This window comes from Suillus subalutaceus (assembly GCF_016647625.1).
Source record: "Suillus subalutaceus strain FC151 chromosome Unknown DFJ58scaffold_5, whole genome shotgun sequence".
Lineage (NCBI taxonomy): Eukaryota > Fungi > Basidiomycota > Agaricomycetes > Boletales > Suillaceae > Suillus > Suillus subalutaceus.
In genome coordinates, this window is record NW_024540254.1 from 695,062 (window position 1) to 713,175 (window position 18,114).

Here is an 18,114-nt window from a genome sequence, read left to right on the forward strand (position 1 = left end):
TAACGTGGGTCAAGAGCTTGATCGCTCAATGCCAGCGGATGTGTCTAGGAGAGAGGCTCGGACTGCAGACGAGGAGAAAAATACGGTTGATCATCAGAAGGAAATAATGTAGGTTGGAATATACTGACCTTAGTGTTCGAGGGATAGACTCCGTTACAAGTGATTAGAAATGAAGAAAAAGATTGGAACCAAGAACGAAAAGTGACTGCGCAGAACGCGTAGTGTGACAACACGTGTGGCGAGCGAGTTGCGACAATACTCGAAACTAAGATACCGAAAACTGTTTAGAGGCTGCCGCATAACTTGCAGCTTCCATGCTCTCCAGTCGTGAGCTGACCTGTGGGTAGTGGCAGGGAACTGCAAGGGCTCGTCAAGTCGACTGCTGATGTAACAGGAAGAAGAAAGCTACATCCAGACCATCACGAAGCTGACCAGTCCGAACAGGAGTCACTGCGTTCGTGCTAGGAGTTTACGGAGGTAGCGAAGGAAAGTACGTCCCTGTGGGCATATCGTAGAGAAATCCCTTGGTGAGCGGGTGACGGTAGGTGATCATATTGGGCGTATTGCATCGACTGCAAAGACCCCATTTGATGAAGCGGTGTAGATGACTATGGATCAGCGTACATTGAGTAAATCAGTGAGGCGTAGACTTTTGTCTGCAAAAGTTATGTTAGTGCATGAGGGGTTGAGTGGTTGGCATACATACATACACTGAGCTTTGCTTGTCGTCCAGGCCGAAGACTAGACAGGATGTGAGGTGGAATGTCGCATATGTATATCTTGGACTCGAGCCAGGCGGTATACACCGGTTGGTGTGAGTTGGGTGAGAGGATAACAAAGTGGAGATACTGAACGTTAAATGATGCAAGGAGCTGATGGCACTCGAAGACCCCAGCTTGATGGTGTGGTCGTAGGAAGCACTAACAGATGAAAATGCTAGACCATGGATGATGTTGGTGTGCCCTTCGAAGGGAGCTCTGACAGTCCGCAGTGTCGACGCGTCGAACTCATAGATCGTCTTCAGCTCGTCATAGCGGTCCTACTGATCGGTCGTGGACATGTGATCGTCTTCCTTGAAGTTAAATGCGGCCAAGATTATTGTTGTCTTTAGTTGTTGTCCAAAACACTGGCGCATAGTTAATTATCCCGCGTCGAGGTGCCCCCATGCTAACGACTTCTGCGTTGCAACATCCTATACCTCAAGCCACTGTGTTGTAATCGACATGACTGCAAGCTTCGTCGAGTCATGCGAGAATCGAACAGCGCACACCTGGTCAACAGAGCTAGTTTCGAATAAGGATCTTCCAGTCTCCAGGTTCATGATATCCGCACTGTAAATTTTCATGTCCCGTTCAACGTCAGCAGCATGCTGTCCGGGAGATATCGATGCAGGCGATAGTACCTGTGATAGTATCTCTCTGACTCACTGAGTGGGCTCTAATTTCAAATGATATTCTCACGATCCCTCATGCTCCCCACGGTGGTTAACGCTTAAGCCTACAGGGTTCGGTGTTGAGAGCTGTAAGCCTGTAATAACATGCTGCTGGTCAAACTCTGTGTCATTCACGTACTATCTCTGATACTCGTCTCGTTTCGTGGCGCTGGCCTCCATGTGAAGATATCATCATCATCATCATCATCATCGGTTTTGTCTTGTCTGATTCATCGCACTCGCTCACTTCCCGGCCGCAGCTGCTAGCCACCAAGTTGCTGTCTGCAGAGATATCCATGCTGGAGCAGGCCTTGGCAAAGTCGTCATCAAATATTCTCACGATCCCCGTCGTCTCCACCTCACAGACTTTGAGCTCCCAGCGACCATTGTCGATATAATTACCCGTGGCGACCCATCGACCGTTCCTTGATACCCCCATCACCCCTACCCCCTGCTCACAAATATACGGTGCCTCCTCAATCTCTTTCCCTGCCTGAAGATCCCACCGCCGAACGGTCCGGCCGAACCTACCGATCATTTGCTCGCCGTCCGGAGAGTAAGAAATGAGATAACACAAGGGCGGAAGTTTACGGCCCTCCAAGGACATTACCGGCGTCAAAATCGATTTTTGGATGCCGCACCGAGCTGTATCGACCTTGAAGTCATGACGGTTTAATCGCTAGGGAGGTTGGCAAGTTTACCAGTTATCTTGATGTATTCGAAGAAGCGTCAGTGAGTTCTCCTCGTGTACTGAAGTTGATGGTAATTTTGAAGATGCCCAACTCGTTTGAACGTTGCGGCGCTCTCCCTGAAGCCAATTGTCAGTCCTGTGCCGGAGGTTCAGATGGAAGTTGACATGCTACCAAGAGGCTGGCTGCGATCACATGATAATGATGTGCTTATGAACACATCTGCCACCTCCTTAAGCTCTTTCCTGTGCATACTCATAGTACAGCATGTCCTTTTTTTACCCCTTCCTTCTGAAACCACAGTCATGTTATGAATATTCCCATGTTCTAGCGCCCCACCGAGCGCCAATCTGAGTGCTAACGTTGCCTCTTCTCCTATACTCGAGAGCTCTTCTGATATGGTTCAGTTATACGTGGGCGTTCGCTCTCACCAACTGTCAAATATTACAAGTAGTTGGTAGATGCATCTACAGCTTCGCTGCATATATCAAAATGTCACATTTTACATTCTCACTTTGCTCATCGCCTGACTATTAATACCAGCAGGGCATTGGATTGATTTGCCTCCGAGTATTCCGTCGGGATACGCAAGGTAAGTTTATTGTGAACGTTCCTCTCTGTCCCCCTCAGTTTTGCTAATATATGTATATTCACGCAAGTCTAATGCTCGCGCTCGACGCCCAAGTAACCAATAGCAACATGACCTATACACCACATATGCGTGTCGCAGATAACGTTCTCCTTTGACCGTCGACCACTTTGACATTTACTTGTCAGTTTTTGTTGATCGCGTCGTGCCCCTACCTGCGCCATGATTCACCCTCCTGAACTCTACGCTTCCCCACTTCTTTATGCTTTACCACTCGCACCCGATCGAATCGGGATTTTTGTGGAGGCACTCTCGCTGATATACAAAGCCCTGGAGCGAGGATTTAATTTGTGGTCGAGTAGTGATATGAGCCGTAGCGTCATTTCACCCGTACGGCTTCTTAATCGGGGCTGTGTCGCGCCGGATGTGACAGGTGGGCTTTTATCATCCCTCTTCCTTCAGCGCAACCCAGAAGTCACTAACTTTTGTATGAACACGGTCTTGCACCTAACTTGGAGTTCCCTTTAATATGTTGCATCAATACATGGTTCCTTTCCTGTTGCTGATTCTGGTCAGATCTCTATGTATCCCTTGCGATTGACGTGAAGTTGGTAATAGTCTTGACTCCTGCATACCAAACCTGTATCGGAACATGATCTTTTAGGCCTCTTTTTTTGTCTTTTGAATCTGATTTTCAGATACACGTACAAGAGCCTCGATAGAATTATTGAACTGATCAACATAGGTATCCTATGAAGATTGAAAGAAAAACTATGTAATTGAACCTAAGTACCATCGTGAAAGGCAGATTAAGCATGAAAAGGCATGTATCCTCTTTGGAACACCAATTTACGGGGCTATTGAATGTTACTTGTCAAACTCGCACCGCAATGCCAGTGCAATCTAGTGAATACCAATGATCTGCTCAAGAGCGTGAAAATTGTGCATATTATTTACATCAATGATACAAGAGTGTGAATCTGACATAGACAACCAATACCTACAGAACGTCCTCGAAGCTGATCTACAAGCAAAAAAACATCCGGCCACTTCCATGCTCTCCAGCTGTGGGTTGCCCTGTGGCAGACGGTTGTGAATTGGATGAACGAGGAACATAATCTTCATCTTCAGCATCGTTGTGCTGCAAATGAATCTGTAAGACCTGGACTACAGCGAGAAAAATGAACTGGGCGTACCAGTTGAGCCGGGGCAAGACGAACATCGAAAATTGGCGGAAATGTACGAGTGGTCCACAGGTGGTGTAGGCGGGCTTTGAAGGTTGTAGCAGTAGAAGATGATTGGTTGGTGGGTAGTCGAGACTAAAAAAAGATGTAAGTTGGAAATCTGATGGTGGCCGTTGACACTTACATTCTTGCGTGGATCTGTTTGTGAACGTCCGTGAGTACTGGCCTGCGATGAGTTGGGAGGCAGGGGCAGTTTCGTAGGGAACTGCAAAGAGACCGTCGAGTCAAGTGCGAAGGAAACATGACAAGAACATACATCCAGGGGATTACGAAGGTCAGCGTTCTGGAGAGGAACTTCCATACGAGGAGAGGAAGGAAGAAGCTTGCGAAGGTAGCGGGAGAAAGTAGGTCGCAGTGGGTGTATTGTAGGTGATTGTCGTGGCGGCTGAGAGGCGAGAGATCTGACAGGTGAGATCACTGGCTTACAACGCCGCATAGCAGGAGGTGTTGCATTTGATTGCAATGATGACGTTTGATGGAAATGTGTATACGAGTGAGGATCATGTACACTGAGTTTGAACCGAGGGATTTCAGCTGCATTAGCACCTGCACTTGTCTGCAAAAGCAAATGAATGTTAGCGCATAACGGATAAATCTGTGTGCGTGAAATGCATACACTGGGCTCTTCTTCTTGTACAGGCAAAATGCTACTAAGGATGTCAGATGAAATGTCGCATATATGGATATTGGCCCAGGCTGTGTAAACCAATTGGCGTGAGTCAGGTGAGAAGATGATGCAGCGAGGATGCTGGACATCAAATGAGGCGAGTAGCTGGCGGGACTCGAAGGCCCAGAGCTTGATGGTGAAGTCATTGGCCGCACTGGCGAGGAGAGCACAATCGAATGAAAGTGCTAGACCTGTGACAAGGCTGGTGTGTCCTTTAAAGGCTCCGACCTTCTTTAGCGTCAAGGCATCAAACTCATAAATTGTCTCAAGGTCGCGGTGGGATGTGTAATTGCTAGCGTTGAAGCTAAATGCTGTTATGATGGTTTTGTCTCGGGCCGTCCAGAACATGGGCGCATTTGTCATTATCCCGCAAGAGGATCCGACTGGACCCACTCTGACACATGTCCCGGCTTGGATGTCCCACACCTCAAGGGACTGTGCCAGAGCTGACTTGACTGCCAGCTTCTTCGAGTCTTGCGATAATCGAATTGCGCCCACGGTTGAACGAGTGCTGTACGATGAAGGGTTTGGGAATTGAACAACCGTGTCTCCAGTTTTCAAGCTCTTTATCCACACGGTACAATCCGATAATGCGCTCGCCAGCAGTGTACTGTCCAAGGAAATATCGATGCTGATCGTACCAATGTGGCCTTCACTGAATGTTTTCACGATCCCCGTCTCAACCTCACAGACTCTGAGCTCCCCGCGTTGGGAACTGAAAGTCCCTTCTGCAGTGACAACCCATCGACCATCCCTTGATACCCCCACCGCACATACTTCCTGCTCACGAACATCTTGCGCCTCATTCATCTCCTTCCGCGCCTGCAGGTCCCATTGCCGAGCCGTCTTATCATCTGATCCGCTGATCAACTGCTTGCCGTCCGGAAAGTAGCATATAGATGAAATGCAGTTCCTCTTAGTATGTTTCGATTTTCCACCCGGGATCAAGGGTGCGACTGGTTCATGACCCTCCAAGGTCATGACTCGTGTCAGAATCGATTTTCTTGATGCTGTACGAGGCTGCCTCGAGCTGGAAGCCATGAGTCTGAATGTGTTGGAAGGACCGCTGGTGAGTTTTCCTTGGAAGTTGACAGTGATTTTGAAGATGCCAAAGTTTGAGCGCTGCAGCTTTTTCCTGCGGAAGCCACTTGTCAGCTCGTTCGTACTGGAGGGTTCAGATGGGGGGGGGGGGGATATATATATTACGAAGAAGCTGGCTGAAATCGTCCAATGATAATAATAATACCTAATGAACCCTTTCCTCGTGATAGCTGTATGTGGCACATCATGATCATATGAGCTTTGTTTACCCCTTCCTAGCCTTCTCAAAGCAGCCATATCTCCACAGCCATGCCAAATATTCTCGTGTTCGTGCGCTAGAACCTGCTCAGCGCGTGCGCCGCAGGTGTCTTCTAGAAACAAGAGTTATTCTGATGGCACCGTGTGTGGGTGTTCACGCTCACGCTGGAGTGGGGTAGCCTAGGGAGGGAGGCCAGGGTTTACGAGAAGGTTTGCAAGAGACTTCGTCAGCACATAGAGGCGCCCAGAGGTTTGCCCAGTGCCATAAGTCAGACCGGATCAAGCACAAGAGGCCAGCTCATTTGTTTATTGGCCAGAGTCCACTGCCCCAATGCCAAAAATTCAGCGAGCATTCTACACCAACAAGTTCTGCAAGGATATCATCGGCGGGCAGGTGCGCGCATTTTATATGCGATAGCGATTGATTCAAATTGGCAGGTATCTTGCGTTGTTTATAGTAGCGCGAAAAGACTTTATTTGAAGGAGTGTTATTGTCGTCGGTGAGTCAGGTATTTTTATGAACATTACCTTTCTAGGTCGACGGAGAAATGGTATGCTCGAGCGGTTCATGAAAGAAAGGTTATGAACTTCCAAAGGAGACGTATTCAGTCTCGCCAACTCTCGAGGGTGAAGAGGAGCTCACCATCCCACGAAGCTGGATGACTTTGACAACGTTAGCTTGCCCAGGTGAAGGATGAAGACGATGAACCGTCTTACTTTTGAACACAGGTAGATTTGATTGGACTGCGAGCTTCTTCGAGTCGTGCGAGAATCGAATTGCGTCCACCCCGTTATCAGTTTCGAATACGAGTTTTCCATTTGTCAGTGTCAAATTCCCATATCCGCGCTGTGGAATGCCATACCTCACGAAGGCCAAAACTTATGCGACCTATTGAAGGAACAATAACTCCGCTGTGGACCATTGGGTCATAGCTAGTGGTCCCACATATAATTTGATGTACCTTCGGCCGCTGCCTGTTGTGGGACTTGTTTCGCCGTTGTTCACGAGGTCTTAAAAAGAGGGCCCCTTCGAGCCAGCTTTCCATATCACCCACCCATCATGGAGACTATTTCCCGAGCTTCATTTGACAACCTTCCCACCGAGCTTGTCCTCCTCATCCTGCAATATGCAGCCGAACCTACTTTTACCCAACCTGAGCAATATGTAGTCAAGAATCCATATTCAACCGCTCGTACACTCTGTCTAGTGTCTCGAGCTGTCAGGCGTGTTGCATTGCCCGAAATGCTACATACAGTATTACTGGGCTTTCGCAACGTAAGAGCTTTCGCGCATGCTTTACGCATGCAGGCAGAATACGCTCAGACAGATTCCAGTCTCTGTCTTGCGTACACACGTTACACACGCAACATTTGGATCGGACATCCCACCTCTGTACCTGAGTCAGACCTTGACCTCTTGGCTCCGGTACTCCTCAGCGCACCATCGCTTGCAATCGACTTTTTAAGCATGGACCTTCTGACACGCTGCGTGGAGCATGCATGGACCCACATGGACAAGAACATCGACCGCCAACATTCGCCACCTCCGTGGCGCACAAAAACCTTAACGCTATCGGGGATGGTGATTTCCCCATGGCACATCACTACGCGGCGTCCCTCAGGATCAGCCTTCCTGGCTTCCGTCGCTCACCTCGTCGTGCTCCCCCACACACAGATAGACTCAAATTTACATGTCATTCGTCGGATTACGGGCGTTATTGGATTTCAAGACTACGCTCTCCCTCGGTGGATGAGGCACGCTCCATGGACTTCATTTAGGAGGCTTGAAAGCATCTCTTTAGCTTTCCCGCGTATTAAACCCTCGCTCAATGTATATGCATTCATCCGAGGAATGAATTTGCAGACGGAACTGTTGACGTTCCCCGCTTCCCTTGTGAAGGGCCACCGTGTGCCCCTGGAGATAAAAGAGTCTGCGGAGACTGGAGACGGGCATATTTCTTTGAACGATGTTTGTCTTGTGGTATCTGACTCTCAGGTGCACTTTAGTGTATTTCATCAAGAGTGGGAGAAAGTTTGGGCATGCGGATTGTATGCTGAAGGGGGAGCAGTGTCATAATACGATTAATTATTCGATATACGTACGCCTTCGCAATTGGATTCCTGTATCAAGTGTGTATAATACTTCTTGGCATCGATCAACGGGCTTGGTCAAGACTTTGTTACTGAGGATTCATGAGTGAGTAACTCAACTATAATCTCGGTTGTAGATCCTTGACATGGACAGGTGGGACTCTTACGAGACGTCTGGCATCGCCGGGGCAAAAGTCCATCTCGATACAAAATCAATTATAATCATAATCTTCCCCTTCGCGCGAGCACAAAGATGGCGACTTGCTACTGAGTCGAATTATTCGTGCTGTATAGGCCAGGCTAGTTACGAGCCTATAATATCTCACACCTCAAGGCAATTCATCGTTTCTGATTTGACTGCGGGCTTCTTCGAGTTTTACAACAATCGAACTGTTGCTACGGAATGGTCACTTTTGAACGTAGTTCAGCGGACCACGGTTTTCCTGGCGTCCAAATTCCGTAACCACTCCCTGACCTGCCTGCGCTCTTTCCTCGCCAGCTCGCAGGACCTATCGTCGTGCGGTCTTATCCGCTGATTATTTATTCGCCGTCTGGGGAAAAAAACCAAATGGAGTCGAAATACTTAGTAGCAGATCCGTTGCTCGCCATTCAGGAGATTGAGAGTGAAAGGCCTATGACCAAAGTCGTGGCCGGTGTCAGAATCGACTTGTTTGATGCTGCACCGCTGGGCTGCATCGAGCTGGAAGGTATATTCGTGAGAAAGGTTGGCAAGGTAGCCCTATGTTAGACAGTACATGCGGTATGTTGTAATCTATGGTACTCTATGTGCGTTCATGGTTTAGTAATCCTGTAATCCTGGTCCAGGCTTGCGCGAGGACAATCAATGCCGTCTGTAGGCGATTGGGTTGGGTAGATGGCTAAGCACTTAGCGCATCGTATGGGAGTCACTGCTTCTTTGGGGGGCTCACGTCTCCGAAGGTGTTCTCTAGGCGTTTTGTTCGAGCGATGTACTTGAGGACTTCCTTGATGCTCTTTCCTTCGTTCAGGAGGCCTTTGAGGCTGTTTGCGCGCGTTCCTAGTACGGCTTTCATTATTGATCTCTGTCTCGCGTATGCTGGGCATGCGATTAGGAAATGGTGTACTGATTCCTCTCTTTCTTCGCAGGCTGGACACGTCGGGGAGGGCGCTCTTGATATTCGGTGAAGGTGTTTGTTCAGGGGAATGTGGCCTGTGCGAAGTTGGATTAATAGGGCTGCGTGCTTTCGTGGATAGTCGTCTGTGAGCTTGTTGAAAACGGTTGGACGGGAAGGATGGATCTATTTCTTTGAATCTGGCGTATCGGGGTGAGTTTTCCAGAGTGGTTTTTGCCTCTCTATTGATCGTTGTGTGGAAAACTTGTTTGATAGCTGACTTGCTGGTCGGGAGGGTGAGTGAGGGATATTCGTGAGAAAGGTTGGCAAGTATGTCTAACTCGTTCGAGCGCTTGGGCGCTTTCCCTGCCAATGTCTATCGTCAGTTCATCTGCGCGGAACTCTTGGATGGGATTTTCATCTTACCAGGAGGCTAGCAAGGAAGAAGGGTAATTGCCTGAATGATGAGCATACATGCACATCTGCCACATCTCTTTGTATTTGATGACAATTATTCCTCGTGACGGACGTGCTTTTTACTCCATTCCCTCCTGCCACGCCATTCCTGTGTAGGATCCGGACTTCCTGTAAGCCAACAGACGCCAGTTTGTTCCCAAAATGCAGTGCCTTTTTATCCACATCAAAAAAAGTTATGTGAAAGCCTTGGCACTCGTGCAGAACTAAATCATGCGATGCTGCTTCATATATCCGTCCCGGAGATACAATAATACAGCATGTAATGGAGGGCTGTACTTGCATCTGACAAAATACGCGAGTTTCATAGTTAGTTTACATGTCGGTCAACTATGGGACAGGTTGATGTGATATAACACATACGCCGGATGATAACAATCAAAAGTAAAATGTTCACGAGACCAGTTTAGAAGCAGCCACACAACCGGCCACTTCCATGCTGTCCGGCGGTAACCTGCACTCCTGTGGAAGGTCGTTGCGAATTTGGATGAGGTGAAGGAGGAGTAGAAGGAACATAGTCTTCATCACGAATCAAGTCCTCGTCAAATGTGGGAGCACCCGCTGTAGCATAGCGCTGCAAATAGATTAATGAGACCTGAAATATAGTGAGAAAAATTATTTGAGCATACCAATTTACCCGGAGCAAGAGGAACATCGACAATAGGCGGTGATGCATGAGTCGCACGAGCGGGCCACCAGGTTGATAGGTGGTGTGGTCGTGTCTTGAAGGTGGTGGGAGCAGTGGCAGAGGATTTGGGTGCTGATATGTGTCGAGCCTGAAAGAATGTAAGTCGAAAACGAGATCATGGCAGCCGACACTCACGTTCTGGGGATTCATATCCGAATGCGCGTGACTCGTGGCTTGCCCAGAGGGAGAGGTGCTGTGAGGTAGGGGCAAAGTAGCAGGGAACTGTAAGGGCTGTCAAGTCGACTGTAAATGTATCAGGAAGAGGAAGCATACATCCAGAGGATCACGGGGCTGATCAGTCCGAACAGGGGTCATGCGAGAAGGAAGCATTTTGCGAAGGTAACGAAGAAAAGTATGCTCCTGTGGGTATATTGTGGGGAAATCTCTTTGTGGGCGGGGGAAGATAGGTGATTGTATTGGGTTACGGCGCGTGGCACGACGTGTTTGCGTTGGACTATGAGGAATTAATGGGGTGGTGTAGACGAGTAGAGATAACGTACATTAAGGAGTTGTGGATTTGTAGCTGCACTTATCTGTAACAGAATGTTAGTCTACGAACAGATATGTGTATGTAACAGTATGCTTGGCTACATACATTAGGCTGCGCTTCTTGTGTAGACTGGATAGTGGTAAGGATGTGGGGTGGAATGTCACATATGTAGATATTCAAGTCGGTTTGCGGGTAAATGGTGTATGCCAGTTGGTGTGAGTTGGGTGAGAAGATGAGGTGGTGAAGAATACCGATATCGAACGAGGCTAGGAGTTGGCGGGACTCAAACGCCCAGAGCTTGATGGTGGATAAGCAAGCACCAGCAAGAATAGCACCATCAAATGAAAGTGCTAGATCATGGATGCCGCGAATGTGCCCTTCGAAGGGAGCTCCGACTGTCTGCAGTGTCGATGCATCGAACTCATAGATTGTCTTGGGCTCGTCATAGTAGTACTCGCGCCGATCGATATCGGTCATGGTCATGTTGTAATCGTCATACTTGAAGTTAAATGCGGCCACGATTGTTTTGTCTTTGGTTGTCCAAAACACTGACGCATGTTTGATGACTCCGCTAGCATATTCTTTCCCCACTCTGACAACCAATTTCTGCGTTTTAATATCCCACACCTGGAGACACTTCGCCACGCTTGAATTGACTGCGAGTTTCTTCGAGTCTTGCGAGAATCGAACAGCTCCGGGTCCCGTTGCATCAGCTATCTCGAATATGAGTTGGCCGGTGTCCAAGCTCCATACCCGCACTGTATCATATACCCCAGAACTCGCTAGAAGGGTGCTGTCCGCGGAAATATCAATGCAGCGGATATGCCCTGAATGGCCTTCAAATGTTCTCACGATCCCCGTCTCAACCTCCCAGACTTTGAGCTCCCCAGCGTGATTAAAGTCATCTCCACCTGCAGTGACAACCCATCGACCATCCCTTGACACCCCCACAGCCCAAACTTCCTGCTCACAAATATACCGCGCCTCCTTGAACTCTTTCCCCGCCTGGAGGTCCCACCGCCGAACGGTGTTATCCCCAGATCCGCTGATCATTTGCTCGCCGTCCGGAAAGTAGGATATGCATATATTATGGTAGAGACTCCCTGGATATTTATCAGTCCATTCATGGCCCTCCAAAATCGTGACTGGTTTCAGAATTGACTTCTTGGATGCTGCGTCGGGGTGTGTTGAGCTGGAAGCCATGACGGTTTATTCGCTTTGGAGGTTGGCAGGTGTCCCAGTTATGTCGATGGGTCCCAAAGACTACCAGTGAGTTCTCGTGTATTGTTGTGAAGTTAATGACTGTGTTGAGGCTACCCAACTCGTTCCCTGCTGAAGCTAATGGCCAGTTCCGTGGTGGAGGTTCAGATGGAGATTTCCAAGAGGCTGGCTCCAATCGCCTGACAAAAGATACTACTCTTTAAGAAGTTCTGTCCTGTGCATAGTACAGCATGTGCTTTTTTTATCCCTTCCTTCTCAAACCTGTTTCTCACTTTCCAGCTCACAATCATTCTCATGCTCTAGCGCTCCAGCCTGCCCAACCTGCATCAACTGTTATAGACCGTTGAACGCCAATTCGAGCGTCACATGCGTCTTCTCCTTTCACCCGAGAGCTCGTCTAATAATTCAGTCATGCGTGGGTGTTCCCTTTCACCAATAGCCGAGTCTTACCAGTATCCGAGTCTTGGGCAAATACATGTACAGTTTCGCTGCATGCTTGCAGTTCCTGGCGTGACTAAAACCCGCCCAAGCGCTGATCTAACCACTACACCTGGATCTCGAAGCCGAAGATGACACCATCCGTAACAAGCAAGTATTCGACAAGTGTATCCGAGGACTATTCTTATAGTAGGGCAAGGAGACTCTATCGGAAGAGTATTGTCGAGAGGCGTTTTCATGAAAATGACCCTACTATACCGCTGGGTGAACGGATGCTCTAGTGCTTCACGAAAGAAAGGTTGCGAGTTTCCAAAGGAAATGTATTCAATCTATAGGGCAAAGAAGGTCCATGTTGGTACAGGCGCACTGTCGAAGCAAGAGGAGAGCATGTGAAGCTCCAGGTATGTAATGCGACTCCTTGAACTGTTGTGAGCCTAATTGAAACGCGGCTCATAGAGTTGACATTGGTGCTTCTGAGCTCTATTCTTTCCCTCTTTGCACTTTGTATCTTTTACGATCGTGGATCCTGTGTCGTATGTCGTGGCGCTGTCCTCGGTCGTAGGAGTATGATCGGTTGTAAGCGTACTCTACTCCTGTGTTGAGAGCTGAAACTTGGTATAAAACGCTTGTTATGCTTGTATTAAGCAGGTATAAAGGCACCGATATAAGATGGAACCAGTGAACTCGCATGCTCACTGGCTTTTGCAGGCGGTAGTGTTCTCAAGGACGCTGTGGGTAAAGAGCTTAATGTCAGATTGAATGACTGCGGGCCAGCGATATTTGTAGACCTGCAACAACTTCTTGCAGGCAACCAATGAGGATCTGATTGTCAACGGAACCATTGCAAGGACTCCATCAGAGAAGCTTTCTGAAATTTCAAATGATACCCTTGTCCAGCCTCCTCCGCACTAACATGGACATCATGTAGCTGTATATATTCGTTTTGATGCTACTGCTAGTACTCCTACTAGTATACTCTGCATACATAGGCATCGTGGTAGAAGAGAGTAGATAAGTGTGGAACCGGTTATTTAATCGCCGAGTAATGCCGAAAGCAATTGGGGGGCAGTGGCTCCCCGCAAGCTCCCCGTTCTGTCATTCCGCACCCCGTCGGCCGTTATCGTGGGGCGTAATTCTTTCCTGCACAGCGAACCGTGTCTACTTTCTGACCACTTCCTTGCATTGCACACTACTCCTTCTACTTCATTTTTTGATTTTTTTTTTTGCGGACGGAGCGTCGCAGACATGAATGCAGCGCGGTCTAGTGCGCTTAACCAGCGGAACCGACTCCTATTGCAGACAGCTCCTTTGAGGACGGCAGCACAAAGTAGGCGGGTGTTGACTACTTCAATACCAGTTGCCTCACCTTCCAGTTCTTTGCCGTCTTCCGGTCATGGACATGGACACGGGAAAGCATTCAATTCCTCGCTTGCCGTAGAAAGCACAATTGCACGCAACGATCCTGCCGAATTCGCTACCATCAATCAGTTCGAGATCTCACAAATGTTCCCGAAACCGATCTCCCCGATAAAGCAACATGAAAAACTCGTGCAGTCTGGGGCACTTCGAAGTGACGATCATCAGGTTCGTATCGTCGGCAAACTTCAGCGTTTCTGGGAGCAGGTGCTCCAGTATGACCCTCCACCTATACCCGAAGCGAGAACAAGTGATTCATTGGTGATTTTCTTTCATTCTCACTGAGGCCCGCTGACCCATTCGCTGCTAGATATCCCGTTTGTTTTCTCGTGCACCTCCAGTACCGGAAACAGCGCCCGCATCGGCGCCAAAAGGTCTTTACCTTTATGGTGACGTTGGCACAGGCAAGACGATGCTTATGGACCTCTTTTACCAAACACTGCCCCCTTCCATCACACGCAAGCGTCGTGTGCACTTCCACGCCTTCATGATAGATGCACATAAACGCATACACGCTGCTAAAATGACCATGGGACATTCTGGTGGCGACCCCATTGCTCCTGTTGCGCGGGACCTAGCAAAGGAGGCGTATGTGCTATGCTTTGACGAGTTCCAGGTTACGGATATCGCAGACGCAATGATTCTGAGGCGTTTATTGGAGGGCTTGATGAATCATGGTGTAGTCTGTGTAATCACATCCAAGTGCGCGTCCCGCTTTGCATGATGGTATTTTAGGACTGACTGTCACACAGTCGACACCCAGATGATCTTTACAAGAATGGAATTCAACGCTCGAGCTTTATACCCGCCATAGAACTTCTCAAGACGCGCTTTGAAGTGACGGACTTAGACTCAGGAACTGGTGTGTATTTAATCAATATTCTTCCAGCGTATGGTCTCACAATTATATGCACAGACTACAGACGGATACCACGCGCTCTCTCACACGTTTACTATCACCCGTTAACACCGGAAAATAAAGCCGAGATAGACAAAATCTTTAATTCACTGACACGTCCAACTCCTGCCGCTGCACTTCAAGATCCTGTTATTGAAAATCGCCCAATAACAACGTGGGGCCGCACACTTCGCGTTCCGCTTTCCACCTCAAAGATTGCGCGATTCTCGTTCGAGGAAATTTGCGGTCGTCCGCTGAGTGCCGCCGATTATTTGGAGGTGACGAAGCAGTTTAGTACTCTGTTTATTACAGATGTACCGAAAATGGGGATGGACCAGAAGGATATGGTATGTTTCTCCCATTCGGAGATATTTTTCGGCATTAACCATCATTTTCCAGGCAAGGCGATTTATCACATTCATAGACGCATGCTACGAATCGAAGGCAAGTTCGCGTACTTCATAATTGTGGTCGATAATCTAATGACTAGTGCAGACAAGGATTTTTGTATCGTCAGAAGTACCCATATACCAGATCTTTTCGGATGAGTCGACACGTTCAGGGAAGGGCATTTCAGATCACATGCGGAGTGTGATGGATGACCTAGTGCGTTTCTTTCTTCAATTCCTCTCTCACGTCATCTCAATTTTTGTGAAGGGCCTATGCCCGGAAGCTGTGGGCTCAAGCTCGATGTTCTCAGGCGATGAGGAGATATTTGCGTTTGCGCGGGCTTGCTCGCGGCTGGTGCAGATGGGGAGCAGAGAATGGGCAGAGACAACTTCTCAGTAACAAGGACAAGCATATACCTATGCGCTCCCTGGTACATAAGTATTATATATATATTGCTGATCTCTCTGTATACAAACTCATTCTGACATCTTCATCTGCAAATCCACATGTTTACATCGTCACTGTAAGCATTCCTTAGGGCGTGACCGCGATATGCTGACCCATTTGTGATTGTTTGCAGGTTTCATTGACACCGATATATCTATACAAGTTAAGTTCGCAAAGCAATGTTGTCCACATTATCTCCCACAGCGGCTGGTAACTTACGTCTTGTTATTGCTCAATCTCGTACGAATCACCTTATCTCTCCTATGTGACGTACTATGACTCGGTGGGCGCTCTCGTTTCCGATGGGGGGAATGCGTTGATCAGCAGAAATAAGGTCCCGAACTAGTCACTGATCAACGCATTTCCCAAAGCGCTCCTATCCAGTCAGACTCCCTTACGCGCCTGCTTACAATTCGCGAACACGTCGCGAAAATACTTAAAGACCCTTCGCATGGACCCGCACTCCCGAACTTCCTGAAGCCCATGATCGGGATTTGTCATGCGCCTACCCTGGGAATATCTTCGACGAGCTACGTATAAATGCGAGGAGAATGCTCGAAGGTACTCCATCAAATTCCGCTACAGCATGTCAAACACCCCTGTTACCGAAATCATCACGCTCACCAGCAATGATGCGATGAAGACGACTTCCAACTTCCAGGATGCCGTTGGGCTCTTGCGCCAGTCCAATTCTGAAGGCCTCCAACAAATGTACTGGGGCGATCGCGTCCAGCAGCCTGGAATCAGGCAGTGGTTCATCAGTGAGCCATGCCGACTGTAGTGATTCCGTGTTGAGCTAATCGCGCGCACAGATTGGGACCATCGTCCTCAGAAGTCAGAGTCGACGGCCGCAACAGCTGCGCAGATCAAAGAAAAGCTCGCCGCAGTTGTCGACTCCCCGCCGACGCGCAGGCTTGTCGCTTTCAACCCCTTCCCACCTACCAATTGCTTTGTCGCGCCGTTCACAGAAGTCATCATCAGCACTGTAAAGCCTGAAACCGACCTGAATGAGTTCAACAAGATTGTTGACGAATCGTTGGATGTGTGTCATGGCTTTGAGGGATGCTACGGAACTGCGTGGGGATACGTCGTTAATGCAGAAGGCGCAAATGAAGTAGTGTTGTTGTTAGGATGGGAGAGTCCAGAGGTGAGTACACGTAATCTAGAAAGTGTGAAACGATGCCCATCACATGCCGATAACTCTCAGCATCATGTTGCGTTCATGAAGACGGAACCTGCCAGGGTAACAACAGCTCCTTACGTTGAGGGAGTGGAGACGTCAACTGTCTTCTATGTTCAGACGCAAGATGCATCAAAGTGACGAATCAATAAAGGGCTCGAGCGATTGCTCTAGTGATACATTGTGACCTTATTACAAACGAACGTTCCTTACGCCTTCGGACGTCCCTTAGCAGTCTTATTTTAACAGATGACTCGAATGATTACAATAATAGATGTTTATAAACCACATTCGCTGTCGTCTTTTCCTCGTTCTCTTCTCCGAATAGTGCGCGAATGTCTCTTCGACAACGCACTCTCGATACGGCGGTGTATAGTTGACCATGCGCGAACGAATCCGTGCGCAAGTCGAGCACTGCTTTTTCTAACGTCAGCCCTTGACAACCGTTTAAAAGTCGTTGCATAATGCCGGTCGCAGTGGAAACTGCTTTCGATTGACTGTCCAGCTTGAGCGTGGTGGATTGAAAGCAAATGTGATCCGAGACACGCAATGTATCTCGCCAGTGTTGGGCATCTGTACCTCCACAAATCTTCGATGAAGTGCAGCGATGCGCACACGTGCGTTACGCACAAGTCCATTTTCAACGGACATGTTGCGCTGTATTGCACATACGGCGTTGACTTTAAGATCCAATCGATGAGGTGGCGTGTTTGGATGAGTCAACATGGCGAGATAGTCCGGAGTTTGTTCTGGAGCATCTGGAGGAGCTTGCTCAGCTTCTTTGCTTTGGACACTTTACCCACCAGGATGACAGTAGGTATAGCACGTGCGCCATCGGTGCGCTGCAAATCCTGAAATGAACCAATTGAGGCAGCAACATCTATAGAAAGTACGGAATGGACTCACATTGACACAATAAAGCTCTAGAGACGTGCTCTCGTTTACAGTGGTGGTGACAATGCGAGCATTGACGAAATAAATGCCATCTTCCGGTGGAGCATTTCTACCTCCAAAGATAAAAACGGAAGCAGGAAGATCTCCAACACCATCTTCAGGGTCGGGAGAAACCGGCACAAACCCTTCCATCTTCCAAAAAGTTTTCTTGGGATCGAGAATATAGCGAGCGGCGTTTTGAACGCCAACTATGCCGTGATAAGTGCATGCCGATGCCATGGTAGTCAATGCTGAAGAAAAGATTGCAAAGAACGGAATATATCGCGAAGGAGAGACAGGAGAGGTGAAACCGATGCTAACGACATGTGATATCGGGCGTTGAAATAAACGGGAGGGCATGTGACGCTCAGGTGGAGCACAGACAGGAGAGAGATGCACAAAAGGCAGATCATGTGGAGCTCAAGTGGAGCGCAGAC

General features: G+C 48.5%; 4 protein-coding genes across 4 annotated transcripts; 3 read left to right on the top strand and 1 right to left on the bottom strand.

The window, feature by feature from the left end:
• The first annotated feature begins 6,624 nt into the window (after window positions 1-6,624).
• DFJ58DRAFT_759963 (uncharacterized protein) lies at window positions 6,625-8,069 on the top strand. Its single transcript, XM_041388388.1, has one exon. The coding sequence runs from the start codon at window positions 6,981-6,983 to the stop codon at window positions 7,995-7,997; it is 1,017 nt and encodes a 338-aa protein (XP_041250070.1). The 5' UTR covers window positions 6,625-6,980; the 3' UTR covers window positions 7,998-8,069.
• Window positions 8,070-9,760: 1,691 nt separating this feature from the next.
• DFJ58DRAFT_759967 (uncharacterized protein) lies at window positions 9,761-11,705 on the bottom strand. Its single transcript, XM_041388389.1, has 7 exons — window positions 10,860-11,705; window positions 10,748-10,797; window positions 10,538-10,718; window positions 10,400-10,486; window positions 10,206-10,352; window positions 9,940-10,150; window positions 9,761-9,861 (listed from the first exon to the last, which is right to left on the bottom strand). Exons 1-6 carry the CDS (start codon window positions 11,235-11,237, stop codon window positions 9,983-9,985), a joined length of 1,011 nt encoding a protein of 336 aa, XP_041250071.1. The 5' UTR covers window positions 11,238-11,705; the 3' UTR covers window positions 9,761-9,861; window positions 9,940-9,982.
• A 1,953-nt stretch (window positions 11,706-13,658) lies between these two features.
• On the top strand, window positions 13,659-15,516 carry DFJ58DRAFT_713479 (AFG1-like ATPase-domain-containing protein; the record flags this gene model as incomplete). Its single annotated transcript, XM_041383922.1, has 7 exons — window positions 13,659-14,090; window positions 14,140-14,531; window positions 14,582-14,691; window positions 14,746-15,074; window positions 15,127-15,171; window positions 15,223-15,333; window positions 15,385-15,516. 7 exons carry the CDS (start codon window positions 13,659-13,661, stop codon window positions 15,514-15,516), a joined length of 1,551 nt encoding a protein of 516 aa, XP_041250072.1.
• A 634-nt stretch (window positions 15,517-16,150) lies between these two features.
• DFJ58DRAFT_713480 (uncharacterized protein) lies at window positions 16,151-16,885 on the top strand (the record flags this gene model as incomplete). Its single annotated transcript, XM_041383923.1, has 3 exons — window positions 16,151-16,325; window positions 16,377-16,711; window positions 16,772-16,885. The coding sequence occupies 3 exons, from the start codon at window positions 16,151-16,153 to the stop codon at window positions 16,883-16,885; spliced, it is 624 nt and encodes a 207-aa protein (XP_041250073.1).
• Between the last annotated feature and the right edge of the window lie 1,229 nt (window positions 16,886-18,114).

Bases quoted from the DNA above. Each gene is read 5' to 3' on its own strand.
- DFJ58DRAFT_759967 (XM_041388389.1), bottom strand. From the start codon at position 11,237: ATGACCATGACCGATATCGATCGGCGCGAGTACTACTATGACGAGCCC. The intron at 10,353-10,399 runs GTGAGTGTCGGC...ACATTCTTTCAG, and splicing joins CGGATATGAATCCCCAGAAC to GCTCGACACATATCAGCACC. The intron at 10,151-10,205 runs GTATGCTCAAAT...ATCTATTTGCAG, and splicing joins CTCTTGCTCCGGGTAAATTG to CGCTATGCTACAGCGGGTGC.
- DFJ58DRAFT_759963 (XM_041388388.1), top strand. From the start codon at position 6,981: ATGGAGACTATTTCCCGAGCTTCATTTGACAACCTTCCCACCGAGCTT.